General features: G+C 51.6%; 1 protein-coding gene across 1 annotated transcript in view; it reads right to left on the minus strand.

The window, feature by feature from the left end:
• The window catches only part of ABCC6 (ATP binding cassette subfamily C member 6), a 54,625-nt gene that overhangs the window by 26,066 nt on the left and 11,275 nt on the right, over nucleotides 1–17,284 (minus strand). The window contains exons 5-13 of the mRNA XM_084773305.1: nucleotides 16,162–16,287; nucleotides 14,837–14,898; nucleotides 13,054–13,185; nucleotides 11,236–11,433; nucleotides 9,698–9,875; nucleotides 7,986–8,147; nucleotides 4,726–4,818; nucleotides 3,469–3,672; nucleotides 3,148–3,294 (exon numbers count right to left, since the gene is read on the minus strand). Coding sequence (XP_084629431.1) covers nucleotides 3,148–3,294; nucleotides 3,469–3,672; nucleotides 4,726–4,818; nucleotides 7,986–8,147; nucleotides 9,698–9,875; nucleotides 11,236–11,433; nucleotides 13,054–13,185; nucleotides 14,837–14,898; nucleotides 16,162–16,287 — 1,302 coding nt within the window. The remainder of the gene's footprint in view (nucleotides 1–3,147; nucleotides 3,295–3,468; nucleotides 3,673–4,725; nucleotides 4,819–7,985; nucleotides 8,148–9,697; nucleotides 9,876–11,235; nucleotides 11,434–13,053; nucleotides 13,186–14,836; nucleotides 14,899–16,161; nucleotides 16,288–17,284) is intronic.

Raw genomic sequence — 17,284 nt, forward strand, 5'->3', positions numbered from 1 at the left:
GGCTTCTGGTTGGTCCCTGGAAATGCCTGGGGAAGGCTTCCTGAGCACCCAGGCCAACACTTTGCATTTGCTGGATACTGGAACATCTGTAGGTCATAGCAAACAATGACCTTGACAGAGGTGGGAACATCTCTCCGCTCTTTAATCCAGAGAGACTGGAACAAACCAGAAGTCTCCAACTAAGGCCTGGGAAGTGGGCAGCACCTCTTCCAACCGCAGGGCAGCAATGTAGAGTAACTTCTAACTCCGTCCACTGGGGGCACCTTCCTGAACACCCAGTGCACACCTACTTATACTTGGTGACCGGAGGTGGGTGGCCGGAAGCTGAGGAAATAGCTCAGTGGGGCAAAGTGCTTGCTATCAAGTATGAGGAGCTGGGTTCAAAGCCCCAGAGCCCACATAAAATCTGGGCATGGTAGTCCATTTCTCTCATGCCAATATGTGGAGAGTGGCGAGGGATGGGATTCTGGAGCTCTCTACCAGCTCTGGCTTCACTGAGAGACCCTGGCTCGAAAACTAAAGTGGGGTAGGGGGAGGACTAACTTGCACTAAGGATTTTTGAAAAAAGCCGTATGGAAACTTGCTGTTTTAGAAGCTTCGGGGTGTGTGTGTGTGTGTGTGTGTGTGTGTGTGTGTGTGTGTGTGTGTGTGCACATGCATGTCTGTATAAATGTACATGCATTTAACTGGAGTTACCCTACATTAGGGATAATGCTTCTCTCATAAACCATGTATTACCAAATAAAATGCTTACTGTCAGATGTGGGATGTCTCCCCTCTGACCTAGAGAGACCCCTAAAACAACAGCTGCTCTTGAGGCCCACAAGAACTCCACGGTAAGACCCTATTGCTGAAGGTCCAACAGACCTTGGTCATAGGGCATGAAGAGACCAAGTCAGTGCAGACTGAGTGGCTTCCTCCATGTTGGCCAGCTTTTACGGTACCAGGAGGTGCTATGCAGGCTGCTAGCCATGAGCCCTGTGAGCTACAGGTGACTGGCACGGAAAGATGTGCTCACGGGTACAATGGTGGCATTAAGGTTATGGGGTAACCAAACATTTTCTGATTGGATTTAAGGCCGGCTCCACAGGTGGAAATGCGCCCCTGGTACTGTAAATCTGGCCCATAACCCATGGGCTGTGGAGTTAATAGGCTTTAGGAGTGAACTTACTACTATTGGTTGCCAAGTGGATTTCATATTAAACTGTCCTCTAAATGTATATCTCTACGCCTCACGTTAGTGCAGCTCTCAGACCTTGGTTGATGCAGAAACTTACAACTGGTCAGAGAGCAGAGAGTAAGTATCAGCAAAGAGCTCACTGCAAACGTGACTGCTGTATCACATCCCTTTCCTCCAGGGCTCAGGGACTGTCACATCACGGAAGAGGGAGCAGAAAGACCGTAAGACCCAGAGATCAGCAAAGACCTGAGGGAAACAATGTCGTCTGGACACGCCAGGGCCGCTGCACTCCTGAACTCACAGAGACTGTGGTTGCCCCCACACAAGACCCGCACAAGATCAAGCCAGTCAACGCTGTACCATGGACGAGGGAGGAGCTCGTGAGCCACCATGGCTAGCTAAGGAGCTGAGGAGAAGTTACTGGCTTCTGAGGGAGGGTGGGTGTGTTAGCGAGTTTATGTCACCTCGACACAAGCTAGAGCCATTTGAGAGGAGGCACTCTCCACTGTGAAGACACCGTGTAGGCAAGTCTGCAGAAGGTTTTCTTGGGTAATGGCTGATATGGGAGGGCCCTGCCCATTGTGGGTAATTCCTGGGGCGTATAAGAAAGCAGGCCAAGGGCTGGAGAGATGGCTCAGTGGTTAAGAGCGCCGCCTGCTCTTCCAGAGGTCCTGAGTTCAACTCCCAGCAGCCATGTGGTGGCTCACAACTATCTATAATGTAATCTGATACCCTCTTCTGCAGATAAAGCACTCATATGCAATAAATAAAATAAATAAATCTTTAAAAAGAAAGAAAGAAAGAAAGAAAGCAAGCAGACCGAGCGACCCAGTGAGCAGCGTTCCTTCACGGCCTCTGCATCAGCTCCTGCCTTGAGTTCCTGCGTACTCTGACTTCCCTAGATAACACACTATCAGCTGAAATACACCCTTTCCTGCCCCCCCCCACACACAAGTTGCCTTTGGTTGTGGTGTTTTGTGACAGCAGCAGAAATCCTACAAAGACCGTCAGTTTTATTTAAGGGTGCGGCTTCGGGCAGGCCAACCCCGCTTTAGAGGACGGCCCCACACTCAGGAGCACATGGTGAGCATAAATTGCACTCAGTGGGTCATCAACAACCAGGAGAGGTGGACAGAGGATGGATCTGAGAGAGGAGTTAGGCAAAGAGTGGGGATGAACGTGATCAAAATACACTGATTGAAATTCTCAAAGAGTAAGAAGTTAATATTAAAAAAAAAATTAAAACAATGTGGAGAATGATAGAGGAAGCACGCCTGGCGCTGACCTCTAGCCAATCTCTGTGTCTCTGTCTATCTGTCTGTCTGTCTGTCTCTCTCTCAGACACACACACACACACACACACAGAGAGAGAGAGAGAGAGAGAGAGAGAGAGAGAGAGAGAGAGAGCAGAAGACAAAGGAGAAGGAGGAGGAGAAAGAGGAGAGGAGGAGGAGGAAGTATTCAAGTATTCAATCTTCCTCCTTTATAACAGGTTTCAGAGTATGTGATGAGAAAACAAGATAGAAAAGAGAGACAAGGGGCTGGAGAGATGGCTCAGTGGTTAAGAGCGCCGCCCGCTCTTCCAGAGGTCCTGAGTTCAATTCCCAGCAACCACATGGTGGCTCACAACCATCTGTAATTATATCTGATTCCTTCCTCTGACATGCATGAAAACAGAGCACTCAATTCATAAAATAAATAAATAAATCCTTTTAAAAAAGAAAAAAAAAAGAGAGACAAAACTAAAAGACCCCTTCCTGTTCAAGGAGGGGAACCCAGGATGAGTTCTTGAATGGAAAAGTGACACATTCTCCAAAGATGTTTGCTGAGGCTTCCCTGCACACTCATGGCCTCTGGCTGTACTCTAGACCTTCCGTCTCCTCACTCCTCTGCTGACTGTGGTCCAGGTGTGTTGAGCCCAAGTAAGCTCCCTGAGCTCCGTGGAGCGGTCCTCCACCCATCCTCACCTGAACGACGCAGTGTACCGAGAAGGGCAGGAAGGCCTGGGCTTTGTTAAGGATGCTGAGCACTGTGAGGGTCACAAAAGCCTTCTCTGCATCCATGGCGTTGTCCTCTGCCACCAGGGTGTGGACAGCAAACACAACCAGCGCCACCTGTTGAAGTACATGGGTGGGTACTGAGCCCGCTGTCCATTTCTGGTGTGCCGAGCCCACTGGGGTGACTCCGGGTTCCGTATGTCTAAGCTGCAACGCTGCTGCCACAGGCTCCACACCCCAAGCATGCCCTCTCCCAGCCCCCTGTCAGCGCTGAGACCAGAATGACGTCACCAGAAACGTAGACACTTGGAAGGACACGAGTGACACAGAGAAGAGGAGGGTGGAGGTCTTCAGAGCGCCTAGCTCCTGGCCCCGGATATGAAGGAGTCTCTCCAGGAAGGCTTGCTCCCAGCCATGGGACTTGATGGTTCTCACAGTTCTGAGGACGGAGCTGGTGAGCCGTGCTCGGGAGGCCTTCTGCCTCATCTGCTCTTCCTGAGGCAGGGGAGAAGAGGCAAGAGAAGGACCAGCCTGGAATGTTCTATCCCCGCGCCCTCTGCAGCCGCTCTGCCACAAACCCTGCAGATTCTTTTCCCAAGCCACACACTAGCCCAGCATCTCTGCCGGGGTCCTGAGCCACACACTGGGCCCTCATCAACCCCCCCCCCAGAGCCTGCTTTCGCTGTGACAATCAGAATCCACCAATAGGGGGCGCTACCAGGAAGGCTTTCTGGAGGCGAGGGTGTCACGTGAACAAGATCTTAATGAGGAGGGCAAGAGGCTGCAGTAGCCAAGTGCAAATGCCTTTATCTGCTGAGCCATCTTATCAGCCCCTCTGGTGTTCTAAACACCAGCTCCTATCCCAAAGGCAGAATTGGCCTCCCGTCCTCAAGGCTTGGAAGCTTCTAGTCTTATGGCTGTGAGCGCTGTGCTAGAAAAGAACAAACTGCTTGACCTGGCTTGAAAGACTGGGTGTGGCTGTGTGAGGAAGCTGAATGGGGTGAGGGATGGGCCCAGGAGGCAAGGTCAGGTGACAGTGGTCGTGGTGGGGTTAACTGAGGCTTTGACACTGAGCAACATCTGCAAAGGAGGTATGATTTATTTTCTTTCTTTCTTTTTTATTTATTTATTTGGATTTTCAAGATAAGGTTTCTCTGTGTAGCCCTGGCTGACCTGGACTCGCTTTGTAGACCAGGCTGGCCTCGAACTCAGAGCGATCCACCTGCCTCTGCCTCCCGAGTGCTGGGATTAAAGGCGTGCGCCACCACCACTGCCCGGCGAGGTATGGTTTCTTTGGCCGCCACACATCCTTTCTGACTGAGTGGGGATGAGGGACAGAGGCGGGAGTCAGTGGGGGACACCTTGGGGCTACTGTGGAATGGGGCCACACTCTAGAAGGAACAGAGGTTTGTCCAGGGACACGGGTTGACAACACAGAAGGACAAGGCCAGATCTACAGCCTCTTCTTGCCTCTCCCTGTCTCTGTCACCACCCAGAACCTCATGGCTGTTCCCCTGGCCAGGGTGTCCCCATTCCCAAATGCCAAACCTGATGGTAGCTCCTTTTCTTGGTAATGAAGAAATTCAGAGGGAGGAGACTCAGGAAGACAGCGATGGCTGTGAGGGCAGAAGGTCCAAGGAGCTAGGGACAGAGAACAGGGTGTCATGAGCCTCCAGGGGTTTGGCCACACCACCTCCCAGGCTTGGGAGTTTAGGCATGGTCCCCTGTGCCCACTTCTTATATAGGTTAGGAAGATCTCCATAGGTCCTTGCGTTTACACGGTAAGGGCTTTGTTGGCTCCCCTTCCTGCTCCTGTTTGTTTGTTTGTTTGCTTGCTTGCTTGTTTTTTGAGACAGGGTTTCCCTGTGTACCTCTGGCTGTCCCAGACTCACTCTGTAGACCAGTCTGGCTTTGAACCTACAAAGATTTGCTTGCCTCCGCCTCCCGAGTGCTGGGATTACAGGCGTGCACCACCACGCCGGGCACGTCTATTATTATTGAGTTGACGTGGCTGCGGCATTCACGTGGAGATCAGGAGATGCTGGTGTAGAGTCAGACCCCCCCCTCCCATGTTTACATGGGTCCCCAGGCTACAGCTAGGGGCCTCAGGCTTGTGCCATCACACAGCAAGCTACTTAACTTTCCTCCTGTGCCATTTTGCCAGCCCTCCTTTTTAGTGTTTTCTTTCTCTTGAGACCAGGTCTTAATCCAGGCTGGCCTCAAACTCACTGGGTTGCTGAGGCTGACCTAAAAATCCTGATCCTCTTGCTCTCACCTCCCAAATGCAGGTGTTATGGGCATGTGCCACCACACCCGACATTTAGGGCTCACTATTAATCTCGGCTTCATCTCACCTCTTAGTAGGGGCGTCAACAGATTATCAAATAAACACAAAAAATTGACATTTCTGAGATATATATCAAGAGAGTGCTTAGTGTAAGAATGCTTCCTGAAATAATGAAGACATAGTTATACTGAGTGATTATTCAGTTTATTTGAAATTTACACTTAACTGGACACCTGAGTTTTACCTGTCAGCTTCCTCTCACTAGCTTTGTAACTAACTGTTGGTGTCTTTGCTCTGGCTACCTGGGAAATTCAATGGTGGGGACAGACTAAACGATCTTCCTAATAAAGCTTTATTGCGCTTTTCTGAGATTTTTGTCCCCCCCCCCCAATCCAGTCTGTTTCTTCCAGCCCACAGGAACTCTAGTCTCTAATCTCCAGACTGAAGCAGGCTAGTGTGTTTTATTCATGCACCAATTCCACCACCTAGTGGCTCAGCGGGACTGTCCTAAAAGCAACTGGCAGCCTGGAAAAACACTCATTTAGAAAGTAAGGTCAGCCCTGACACTCTGTCCAATAAATATCTCAAATGTCTTCATTAAGCCATAGCATCCACAACGGCCACCATCTTAGTTAAGACTGGGATGGCACGGTGGTCCTCTGGCGCCAGGGCGGAGGCAGCGCACAGGGTGTTACCTGCAGATACCGCAGCCTCCGATTGCTCTCAACCTCTGCTTCTTAATACCCTGAGTTCCTCACAGCTCTTCCCTCTCTTTCCTACAGCAGCCACCAGCTTTTTAACCCTGCACATAGGCTCTGTTTGGATGCCTGTGCATCCTTGCTGACCACCTACTGTGTGCAAGCCTTGGGATGTTCAGATGTCAGTGTTCGTAAATAGAATTTTAGCTGGGCATGACAGCTCCATGTCACTAACCCCAGCTACTCCCAAGGCTGAGGCAGGAGAATCACAAATGCCGGCCTTTCTGTACAGCAAGGTCAAGGCCAGCTTTTAGTGAGACTTGATCTCGAAATAGAAAAAATAAATAAATAAATAAATAAATAAATAAATAAATAAATAAATAAAATTAAGGACTAGAGATGTAGATCAGTGGAAAATCGAGTGCGTGGCAGACTCAAGGCATTGCAAAGATAAGTAAGAAAACACCCAGTGGTCATGGGTGATCATGGCTGCCCTCACAATCAGGGGGCAGCTGGCAACACTGTAGTGGGTGGGTGGCCGGAGCTATTCAAAGCACCTGAGCACCACAGGCCAGAAACTGGAAACAAAGCACTCCAGGATCTGAAAGGCTTTGAGCGCCAACACCATTCCACAGTACGCAATTTATACCTCCTCTCACACAATGCAAATGGCACAAGGCAAAATGCAGGGCTGTTAACATAGCTCAAAATGACCTTTGGGCTATGTCAATAAGGTAGGTGCCCGCAAAACACATACGAATTTCTTGCTAAACTCGAGTTATAGCCTCAAGATCTCAAATGCGCCTCTATCATTTCCAAAGCCAAACCTCAAGCCCTCTGGACCCAAGCACTTCAGACAGTGGCTGCATAACCTCAGTCAGCTTGTCTGGGTCTCACCCAGGTAGGACCAGGAGCTATTTCTGTCCTTCCTTCCTTCCTTCCTTCCTTCCTTCCTTCCTTCCTTCCTTCCTTGTTAGTTTCTCTGTATAGCCCTGGCTGTCCTGGACTCCCTCTGTAGACCAGGCTGGCCTCGAACACACAGCGATCCACCTGCCTCTGCCCTCAAGTGCTGGAATCACAGGCGTGTGCACCACGCCCGGCTCAGGAGCCTATTTCTACTCTTCCTCTGATTTTTAGAGCTGAGAGATTTGGGGTGTAGAGAGGGTGGGTTACTAGTGTGAAAGTTTTAACAGCAAGTAAGCAACGAGCAAGATTTGAAGCCAGGCAGTTCCCACACAGAGTCAGGGCCTAGAAGTAGCGCGTTTGTACCATAAAGCAAAAGAAAGAAAGTTTAAAAAAAAAAAAAAAAGAGGCCTCATTTAATGCCGTGATGCTCTATGCTTTCTGCGCGTGGTGGGAAGTCCTCTCCCTGGTGCTGTGTTTCACTCTTTTGTTGGTGACCACGCTTCAGTGACACCAGCTACTCCAACACGTAAAGGACTTGCCTGCCGAGTTCCCTGAGAAGAACCGCATCTGGATGGATGTGGTGGCGCACATCTGCAATCCCAGCACTCAGACGGTGGAGGCAGGGGGACAGACGTTCAAGGCTAGCCTCAGCTACGTTGTCACTTTGAGGCTAGCCAGGGTTACGCAGGTCTTTAGCTCAAAAAGCCCGACCCCCCCAAAAATGAACCAAACTAAAACTCCAAAGCCGGGGGATGAACTCATCAACACAACCAGCAGCAGTTCACTGGAGAGGGGGCTGAGTGCCAGAGAGGGCTAGCCTCTGCTTGAAGTCAAGCCAAGGCCACCCTGTGCAGGACAAGGGCTAGAGGAGGAGGAGGAGGACAGGGGGGCTCAAAGCCACTTCCTCTGAGTCGCACCTGCCACAGGTAGACAAAGCAGATGAGAATCCAGAGGAGCAGCAGCCACAGCCCGTTGAGGCAGATGACACTCTCCACCAGCCGCTGGATGTCCACGGACACCAGGTTGACCACGTCCCCTGCTGCGCTGGACTTTCTGGAACTACTGGACAGGACCAGGACCTGGGCAGGTGTGAGGAGGAGGGTAGGATGGGAGTGGGCACTGAGTGCAGCCCCAGCCTCAGTTTACCGTCTGTGCAGTGAACCTGTAAACCCTCCCAAGCTAACCTGCCAGGGTGGGCTTGAGGATCTGGGGCGACACGTTACTGAAAAAAAAACAAAACAAAACCAAAACCAGACCCGTGGTGATCTGGGCTCCCTTGTCCTGTGCTCTGGGGGCGCCCCTGCCTGAGCCTCCTTTCCGCAGATGCCAGGGCCAGATGCAGGGCTGCGCTGCTCTGAGCCTGCCCAGGAGGAGTCACTCCGGTAACTGCAACTAGGTCTTGTAGGTACACTGCATCCATTGGGTTGTTAAAAAGTGAAAAATGGTCCCAGAATCAGTAGAGTCCCTGTTTTACAGTTAAGGAAAATGAGGCCCAGAGAAGCAGAACAGCTTCCCCAGAGTCAGAAACCTGTAGGCCTGGCCAGAGCCTCTCTGGCTCCAACGCCTTTCTCTGGTGGCTTCCGATCTCTCTTATCCTGGGGGTCCGCAGGACGCCCTCTGCGTGACAAGCGCTGCCTCTTCCCGCCTGCTCTGATCTACTACTGTAGAACTCTGCACCCCGCAACTCTTTCGGGAGGGCTCGCCGCAGCCCCGCCCACCGGGATTTCCCCGCCCACCAGGATTCCCCGCCCCTGCTGCCTCCTGAGAGCTTCGATGAAGACCTGCCCGCTGCCACAGCTGGGGTCCGAGTGGCAGAAGCAGAACTCGGCGGTGTTTATAGTTCATTGGAATGGGAGCTCTGTCAAGTGCCAGGAAGGTGTCTCCCTGAGGGTCAGGTTATGTCAGACCTCTTCCGTGGATCAAAGACTGCCTTGCTGCCGTAGGCAGTATTTCCTCTTGTGCTCAAAGGAAGTCAGACCTGGAGACTCACCCGGGATGTAAGCATCCTCCTTCGGGCTGACAGGCTATAGAAACAATGGACACCTGGCATTTCCTGAGGAGTCTCATGCTGGGAGAAGGAAAAGACTGAAGCCTGGGGCCAGAGAGGAACTTGTCTTTGGGAGAGACTTCACAGAGACCTGATGGGTGGGTGGGGCCACACCCAAGCAGAACTGCTTAGCTGCCATACTGTTTACCTTCTATTTAAATCTAAACCTCACAGTCAGGGTCCCAAAGAAGGACAAGAAGGGGCGTTGGTTACTGGATGTTGACCACATTGGGCAAACCTCTTTTCTCTGCCTTTCGAGGTCACTTTTCTGTTTAATTGGTCAATTCACTTTGCTGTTTAATTGGTCAGTTGGGGAAGGTGCCCAGCCCAGCTTGTTAGGGCTGCAGAGCCCAGGTTCTGGCTCTGGAAATTCTTACAATTTGTTCTCCCTGGTTGAGATGCCTCAAGCCGGAGGAGCAGTCCACAGATTTCACTCAGAGTCTCGCTACGGGACCAAAACCAGTGAAGGGATGAGAGGGGAAGAGGTGTGGTTGGAGGAGGTCTTAGGGTGGGCGGGATCGCACAGAGCATTAACCAGGAGAATGGCCCTATGGACGCTACCCACTCTTGCCCCAGGCTCACCTTCCTGTACACCAGGCCGGTGATGGCTGTTCGCAGCCTCATCTGCAGGATCTTGGCCCTGTACATGTACTGCTGTTCAAACAACGTCTGTAGGCAGGCTGACAAGAACATCATCACAGCCAGGAGCCAGCCAGTCGACGCCGAGGAGTCGCGGTCACCCATGAACTCTAGAAACAGGCTGGGGTGCAGGAAGAAGGACAGGCAGTTTTATGATTAATAAATAAGATATAGGATGATAAGGTAATAAAGGTATCAGAAGTCAGATATTACGTCATAAAGGAATTTATTAAATGAGCACCGGGAGAGATGGAAAGGGGGAGGGGTCCTGGGGGGGGGAGAAAGAGAGACCACATGGAGGGTTTGTCCTTTTGTATGGCCCTGGGCAGGACCGCGCCCCCATGGCAGGTAGGCAGACTGAAGCAGAAAAGGCAGTGAGGCCAGGCTGGTGCCACCTGGGTTCAGAGTGGTCGTCAGGATGGTGATTGGCTGGACAAATGGCTACAATTATTCCTACCCTGTTCACACTTCTTTTCAATGTAACTTTTTTTTTAAACAGGGTGGGGATCGGAGGAGGGGTCTTGTAGCCCAGCCGGCCTTAAACTCTCTATGTCCACCATGACCTTGGCTTTCAGATCCTCCTGAGTGCTAAGGACACAGGCAAGCACCATCTGTCCTGGTTTAGCTGGTGCGAAGCAGGCAAACGCTTTACCGACTGAGCTACAGGCTAAGCTGAAGCCCTGGTTTGGCTCCAGTTCAGGATAGGACTCATTCTGTGGTTCGGGTTTCAAGCTGTGATCCCTCTGCCTCAGGCTGTGATCCCAAACCTGAACACCAGACCTGGGTTTACTTTCTACTTTGAGATGAGATTTCAGTAAGTGACCTAGGCTGGTTTGGAACCCATGGTGTAGCCCAGGCTGGCCTGCAACTTGCAATCTTCCTCCTTTAGCCTCCTGAGTAGGAATGGCAACCCTTCGCCACCAGGCCCGCCTCTACACTCCTCCTCTGGAATCTGGACCGGCTACCAGTTTAGGCTTTCAGACAAGGGGAGATAGTATTGTGCCAACCCCAGGCTTTGCTGTGTGTGTGTGTGTGTGTGTAATTTTTGTCCTGTCTCCCAGGGCCATGCCCAATAGCACTTGAACAGGCTTTAGTCTCTGAGAGGATGGAAATCGCATGACACAGAGACATCTAGCCTAGGTGAAACCAAGCTAGACTCTGGCCTGCTCAGCCACTAGCCACAAACACGTGAGTGAGCACACCCAGTGGGATCCAGAGCAAACTGCACTCCACCACCCCCCATCCTGAGTGAGTGCCTATGATTTTAGGGTCTAACCTTGGGGATGGTCATTTAGCAGCAAAAGCTAACTGGCACAGTCCTGTGCTCTTCTGAGGGGGTCACTTTCTCCTCCATGTCCCCACCCCACCCCTCACACAGGCTCTGGGGTCCTGAGTCCTGGATGTACACAAAAAGGCAGAAAGAGCCCGAGTTCTTCATCCTAGGATGTCCTTGAGGTGACTCAGCGGGAGCCTGGACCTACCTGAGGAGCTTGGGGACAGAGAACCTGAAAGCATCGCTGATGGCCAGGCTGAGGGTCCCCAGCAGGAAGGAGGACCGGAACACACGCCAGATAGCCCTGAGTAGCGGACCCCGCTGGCTCCTCTCTGGCTGCAGGAAGGCCTCTGTCTCAGGGGCCCCCACACCACTGTCACCTTTGTTCTTAGTCACCTTGGAGTGCCTGGTAGAGAGGAGACAGGACCAGGGGATCCACATTATACTCAGTGGCTGCCGCAGGCCAACATATATTTATTTGTTTGTTTATTTATTATTGGTTGTTTATTATTATCGTTGTTGTTTTAAGACAAGGTCATTCTGCAGTCCTGGTTGGCCTTGAACTCAGAGTACTGCTAGGGGCTCAGGATAGGATGTGGGGGGTCACTTAGGGGCTCTGGATACCAGGTGAGCACTGCAGGGTCTTTGGATCTCAGATGGGCACTGCTTGGGGCCTTTGCATCATGACTGCCTCCTGTTGGAGGCTGGTCTAACGCTATGCGATTTGATGCTAACTACTGGCTCCCAAGATCTAGTTGCTGCCCTGCACTTTGCCTCCTTGATTGGCTGAATAAAAAGCCTATGCCTGGGTAAAGCAGAAAGAAGGGGGTTGGGAATGAAGGCTTCCGGGATTGGAAGACAGAGAGGATCTTGGGAGCAGGGAGGCAGACAGGTATGGGATGAGGAGAAGAAAGAGGGCCGTCATGATGGGTTAGGTGGAGACAGCCCCATCAACAAGGATGGAGGAGATGGACAACACTAGCAAGTATTTGGGATTGTGGATGGAAGGCAGCTCAGCAGAAATTATTAGAAGCCGATGGGGTGGGGGTTGGGAGATATGGAAGGTGTTAGCATTCTGCCCCAGCCTGCCTAGCAACCTATGACATCACTACCTACCTGCCACTGGTGTGCCCCTGCCCAGGAGTGTATAAAGGAGCAAACCCTCCGTGCGTGTGTGTGTGTGTGTGTGTGTGTGTGTGTGTGTGTCTGTCTGTCTGTCTGTCTGTCGGTCTGTCTTACCTTTCTCTTCTTGCTTTCTTGCCTCTTGTTTCTCTCTTCCTCTGTCTCTCCCTGAGGCGCTCCCGCTTTTTTCTCCCTCCTCATATAATAAACTTCTCCATATCAGATCTGTTGCCTGGCATCTTTATTTTTTTTTAATCATTACAGAAGGTAGCTTAGGGGATTAATAGCTGCCCTGCCCCAGGTGAGTCAAGGCTATTCTAAATACAACAGGTATCTGTGTCTTTATTGAATAGTAGCGGGTTAGATAACACCGCCATAATAATTCTAGCCTAATAACAGACACTTATCAGGCCATACTTTTAAATTAACCACAACAGCCTCCTTCTGGGGTTATTGACGAGAACCCCCATTTAGAATCTCTGCTTAGATCACGCAAAGCACTCTGGGAAGAAGGCATGGACCTTGAGTCCGTTCAGTGATCAGTTGGAGCTTGGTGGGCAGGACAGACAGGCTGGCCATGCGCTGGGGGAGCAAATCAGGCAGTACAGGGCTTCCTACTCACCCCGGCAGCACATGCACGGGGGTGGGGGGGAGCAGATCAGGCGATACTGGGGAGCCACTCACCCCGGCAGCACATGCACTGGGGGAGTAGATCAGGCGGTACTGGGGTGCCACTCACCCCGGCAGCACATGCACTGGGGGAGCAGATCAGGCGGTACTGGGGTGCCACTCACCCTGGCAGCACATGCACTGGGGGAGCAGATCAGGCGGTACTGGGGTGCCACTCACCCCGGCAGCACATGCACTGGGGGAGCAGATCAGGCGGTATCGGGGAGCCACTCACCCTGGCAGCACACCGCAGTTCCTCTTCCATTCCCTTTCCAGCTGGGAAACGAGTTCCTCTGAGGAGTTTTCTCTCCCGAGCGACCAGAGGTCTTTTGGTCCCAGCAGTTTCCTGTAGCCCCTCCAGAGCAGCCTGTGAAAGATGGGTCAGCCTTGCGGAGCAAGCTCCTCCTGCAGTCCCCGCGCCCCATCTTGCCCCATGCAGGTAGCTGTGTGACCCCACGGATGCCACCTCTGCTGGGTTCCCACCACCTCACCAGGGTGACCTCCACTGTGGAACCCATCTCCTGGGCCCTTTTTAAAGCAGAGAAAATGAAAATGACCGCGTGTTTAAGGGACAGACCCTCCCTGGGAGTTAGAAGTTCAGGGTCCGAAACGCGTTTCAGATCTTTGCTCTTTCCAATGGCAGGTGGGGGAAGCTCTTGGTCGGGGGCTGGTTTGTGTCTCTAGGTCTTGCCACGGTTCCCGAGAGACAGCAAACAAAGATAAGCAACAGTCTGCTCTGCAAATGGTCAATTGCCTGGGGGCCCCTGGGGGCGAGGGACTTGACATGTAGTCCTGGTGACATAGCAGTATGGCCACCAGGCGGAAAACAAGGCTGATGATATTTGGGAAGCAGGGTTTGAGGCCTCCTAGTTGACCTATTGGAAAACCTCTGCTCTGTGGGACCCGTGTACATCCAGAGGGTCCCCTGTGCCCTTCATCTGCTTAACGGCCACCAGGTGCCCTGTCCTGGGCCAACTGCTTTACATGTTGTGGTTCATTCAAACCAACCTGGTCTGGTTCACCCCAGGTCCGGCTGTGCTGAGAGCAGGTGGGGCCCTGAAGGGTGGCCTTGGCCTTAGTGCCTGGGAGACTCACACTATGAAGGTAGCTGCTTTCCCCTCCAGCCTGGGCCTGGCATGACTCGGCATAGAAACTTGGATTTATTTATTTATTTATTTATTTATTTATTTATTTATTTATTTATTGAGACAGGGTTTCCTTTTGTTTTTTTGGGTTTTTGTTGTTGTTGTTTTGGTTTTTTGTGTTTTTTGTTTGTTTGTTTGTCTTTTGTTTTGAAGACAGGGTTTCTCTGTGTAGCCTTGGCTGTCCTGGACTCGCTTTGTAGACCAGGCTGGCCTCGAACTCACAGCGATCCGCCTGCCTCTGCCTCCCGAATGCTGGGATTAAAGGCGTGCGCCACCACGCCAAGCTGTGACAGGGAGGGTTTCTTTGTTACATAGAACCCTGGCTGTCCTGAACTCTCTTTGTAGACTAGGAGGGCTCGAACTCACAGAGATCTGCCTGCCTCTGCTTCTCCGAGTGCTGGGATTATAGGAGTATGTCACCCCGCCCCTGCTAGAAGATGTTTATTAAACAGGTGAAGTGATGGAAATTGTGTGATAGAAGCGATTTTATCCAGCGCCTGCTATGTGCAAGCTGAGTAGATTCTTGGGATGCAGGTAGAGTTGTCGCAGCTTACAGAGGGCAAACCTGATGCTCTGGTGTCCCTAACAAGCCCACTAAGAGGCAGAACCAGAGTTCAAGGTCACAGCTTTCTCTGGTGAGTGAACTGAGACATTGGTGTGTGTGTGGGGGGGAGGGGTGTTCCCAGGGAAGCTCAGAGCTCGAAGTTGAGTTCAAGGTCAACCTGGCTTATATATCAAGTTCCAAGCCAGCCAAAGCTACACAGTAAGAGGGCTAGAGGGCTGGGAGGAAATGCTGAGGGGGATGGGCAGTGCTGACAAGTGCGAGCCTAACGTAGGTCAAGGGCCACCACCCCAGCCCTGCACCTCACTCACCCAGAAGCCCACCAGAACATGGCCTTGGAGGGAAACGAGGCCTCGGCTTCTGGACACGGGTTCTAGAAAAGACAAAAAGGCCAGGAGGAGAGAGATGTGATATTGTTCACCTGTGGTCCCAGCACTTTGGAAGCTACAGCAGGAGGAAAGAGACAAGGCCACACGGAGTTACACAGCCAGGCCCCTCTCTCAGGAAAAAGGGGAAAAGGAAAGAAAAAAGAAAAAAATAGTCAGGCTGGCAGGTCTCACAGCCCATAATGAGTAGGTGGCCAAGCAAGGTAGGGGCAAGCATGAGTTTAGTGCTACAAGTATAGTAACGTTTGGTATTTCTTTACCAGAGAGAGAGAGAGGGCAGTGAGCACAGATCTTCCTGGTAGTCAAGGCAAAAAGGGGCTAGGTGTAATTAACGTAGGCCAGGGGCCACCTCCCCTCATGGTGCCTCATACCTTTAATTCCAGCAGTAGGGGCAGGCAGATCTCTGTGGGTTCAAGGTCAACCTGGCTTACATATCAAGTTCCAAGCCAGCCAAGGCTACACAGTAAGAGGGCTAAAGAGCTGATGCAATCAATAGCTCAGAACGGGAGTTACTCAGAAGAATAGCTATAATTTCAGTGAGGCTGGGAAGTCCTCAAATAGCCTGCTATGGTAGCCTATTCCTATAATCCCAGCTCTCTGGAGGTAGAAAGATTGCTGTGGGTTCAAGACTAGCCTGGTCTACCTACTGAATTCCAGGCCACTCTGGGCTTCAATAGGAAAGCCTGCCCGCCTTAAAAACCAAACCAAACCAAACCAGAACTCAAAGCGAAGTACCATGTCATGAACATGATATTATGGGGCCCAGCGATAGGATGCCTGTTAGGGGAAGGGAGTACTGAGGGCTATAACGTCCAGTCCCCTGGCTGCTTCCTGTCCCACTTTGGTGTGAGGAGTTCCCTCTACAGGATTCCAACACCCCAAAATGAGCTGCTCCCATCACCGTGATGGACTGAGCACCTCTCCAACTGTGAGCCAAGATAAGCCCCGCCTTCAGGGGCTCCTGAAGCCATTTTGTCCCAGTGACCAGCTGGTAACTAATCCACCTTTCATAAGAAAGATGTATTCTGTGCACTGGCAGTCCTCCCGCCCTCCTTCCCGGTGCTGAGATCACAGAGGCCTCCATGCTGGGCCATGGGCTTCCGGTTTTGCTAAATGGCTGAAAGAATAAGGACAGGAAAACACGACCTGTGGTCCAGGCCAGTTCCCGTTGGTCACCTGAGGTTGTCGGCATCAGAAAAGGCCTGGGGGATAAAGGAGGCACTGAGTCTAGGACTCGGTGCCTGACTTACCAGCGGCTGGGCATCTTCCAAGAAGAAAGGTGGCTGGTCCACAAGGCAGGACAGCACAAACTGTGCCACCACCAGGGACAGGCACAGGTAGGTAGCCAGTTGGTGGAGGGGCTCATGGTGGAAGCTCTGGTGGGGACAGAGAAAGTGCACTGAGCCAAGGAGTGTCGTCGGTCAGAAACGGCGACAGGGTTCCAAATGATCCAGGCCAGGGCCCAGAACAATTTCTAGCCCTGGTGCATGAAAGCCTGGCCCTAGCATTCCCGCTTCTCCTGGTCCATAAACGTGTGACTGCCATATGAGTCACAGCTCCAGCGACAATAACACAAAGGGGCCCTGGGGCGGCTTTCTTTCTCTTTTCTAGCCCTGCTGTGGTTTGAACAAGAATAGTCCCCCTGGGCTCATAGGCTTGAATGCTTACTCACCAGGGAATGATGTTATGTGAAAGAATTAGAAGGATTAACAGGTGTGACCTTTTTGGAGGAAGTGTGTCACTGAGAGTGGGCTTTAAGGTCTCAAAAGCCCATGCTAAGCCCACAGTCTCTCTCTCTCTCTCTCTCTCTCTCTCTCTCTCTCTGCATATGGATCAGGATGAACTCTCTGCTCCTTCTTCTGCCTGCATCCTACCATGCTCCCTGCTGTGATAATAATGAACTCACCCTCTGAAACTGGAAGCCCACCCCAGGTAAATGCTTTCTTTTACAAGAGCTGCTGTGGTTTCCTCACAGCAATAGAACAGTGGCTAAGACAAGCGCCAACCTCCCGTTCTGTTCTCTTGTAGCTGATTTTATTAACATGTACCCTGCGTTGGTTAATCCACAGTCCTGCAATGTCCAACCTGCCCTGATCCCCACTGGGTTTTTGTTTTTGAGACTGGTCCAGGCTGGCCTCAAACTCATGATGCTGCTCCGGCACACAGGAAGTTCAGGTGTGGACCACCAGGTCCAGCTGGAGTTTTGGGTTGGTTGTCTTTGTTTTTCAGATTGTAATCAACGGTATCCTAATTCTACCAGGGCCCTCCATTTCACCACTGGTCCTATTGGAATGAAGGATGGAGGATTGGAAGGAGGAAAATGAGGAGTCAGGCTTTCTATTCATGAGACATGCTATTACAGATGTTGGAAAT

This window comes from Acomys minous (assembly GCF_964271855.1).
Source record: "Acomys minous genome assembly, chromosome: 2".
Classification (NCBI taxonomy): domain Eukaryota; kingdom Metazoa; phylum Chordata; class Mammalia; order Rodentia; family Muridae; genus Acomys; species Acomys minous.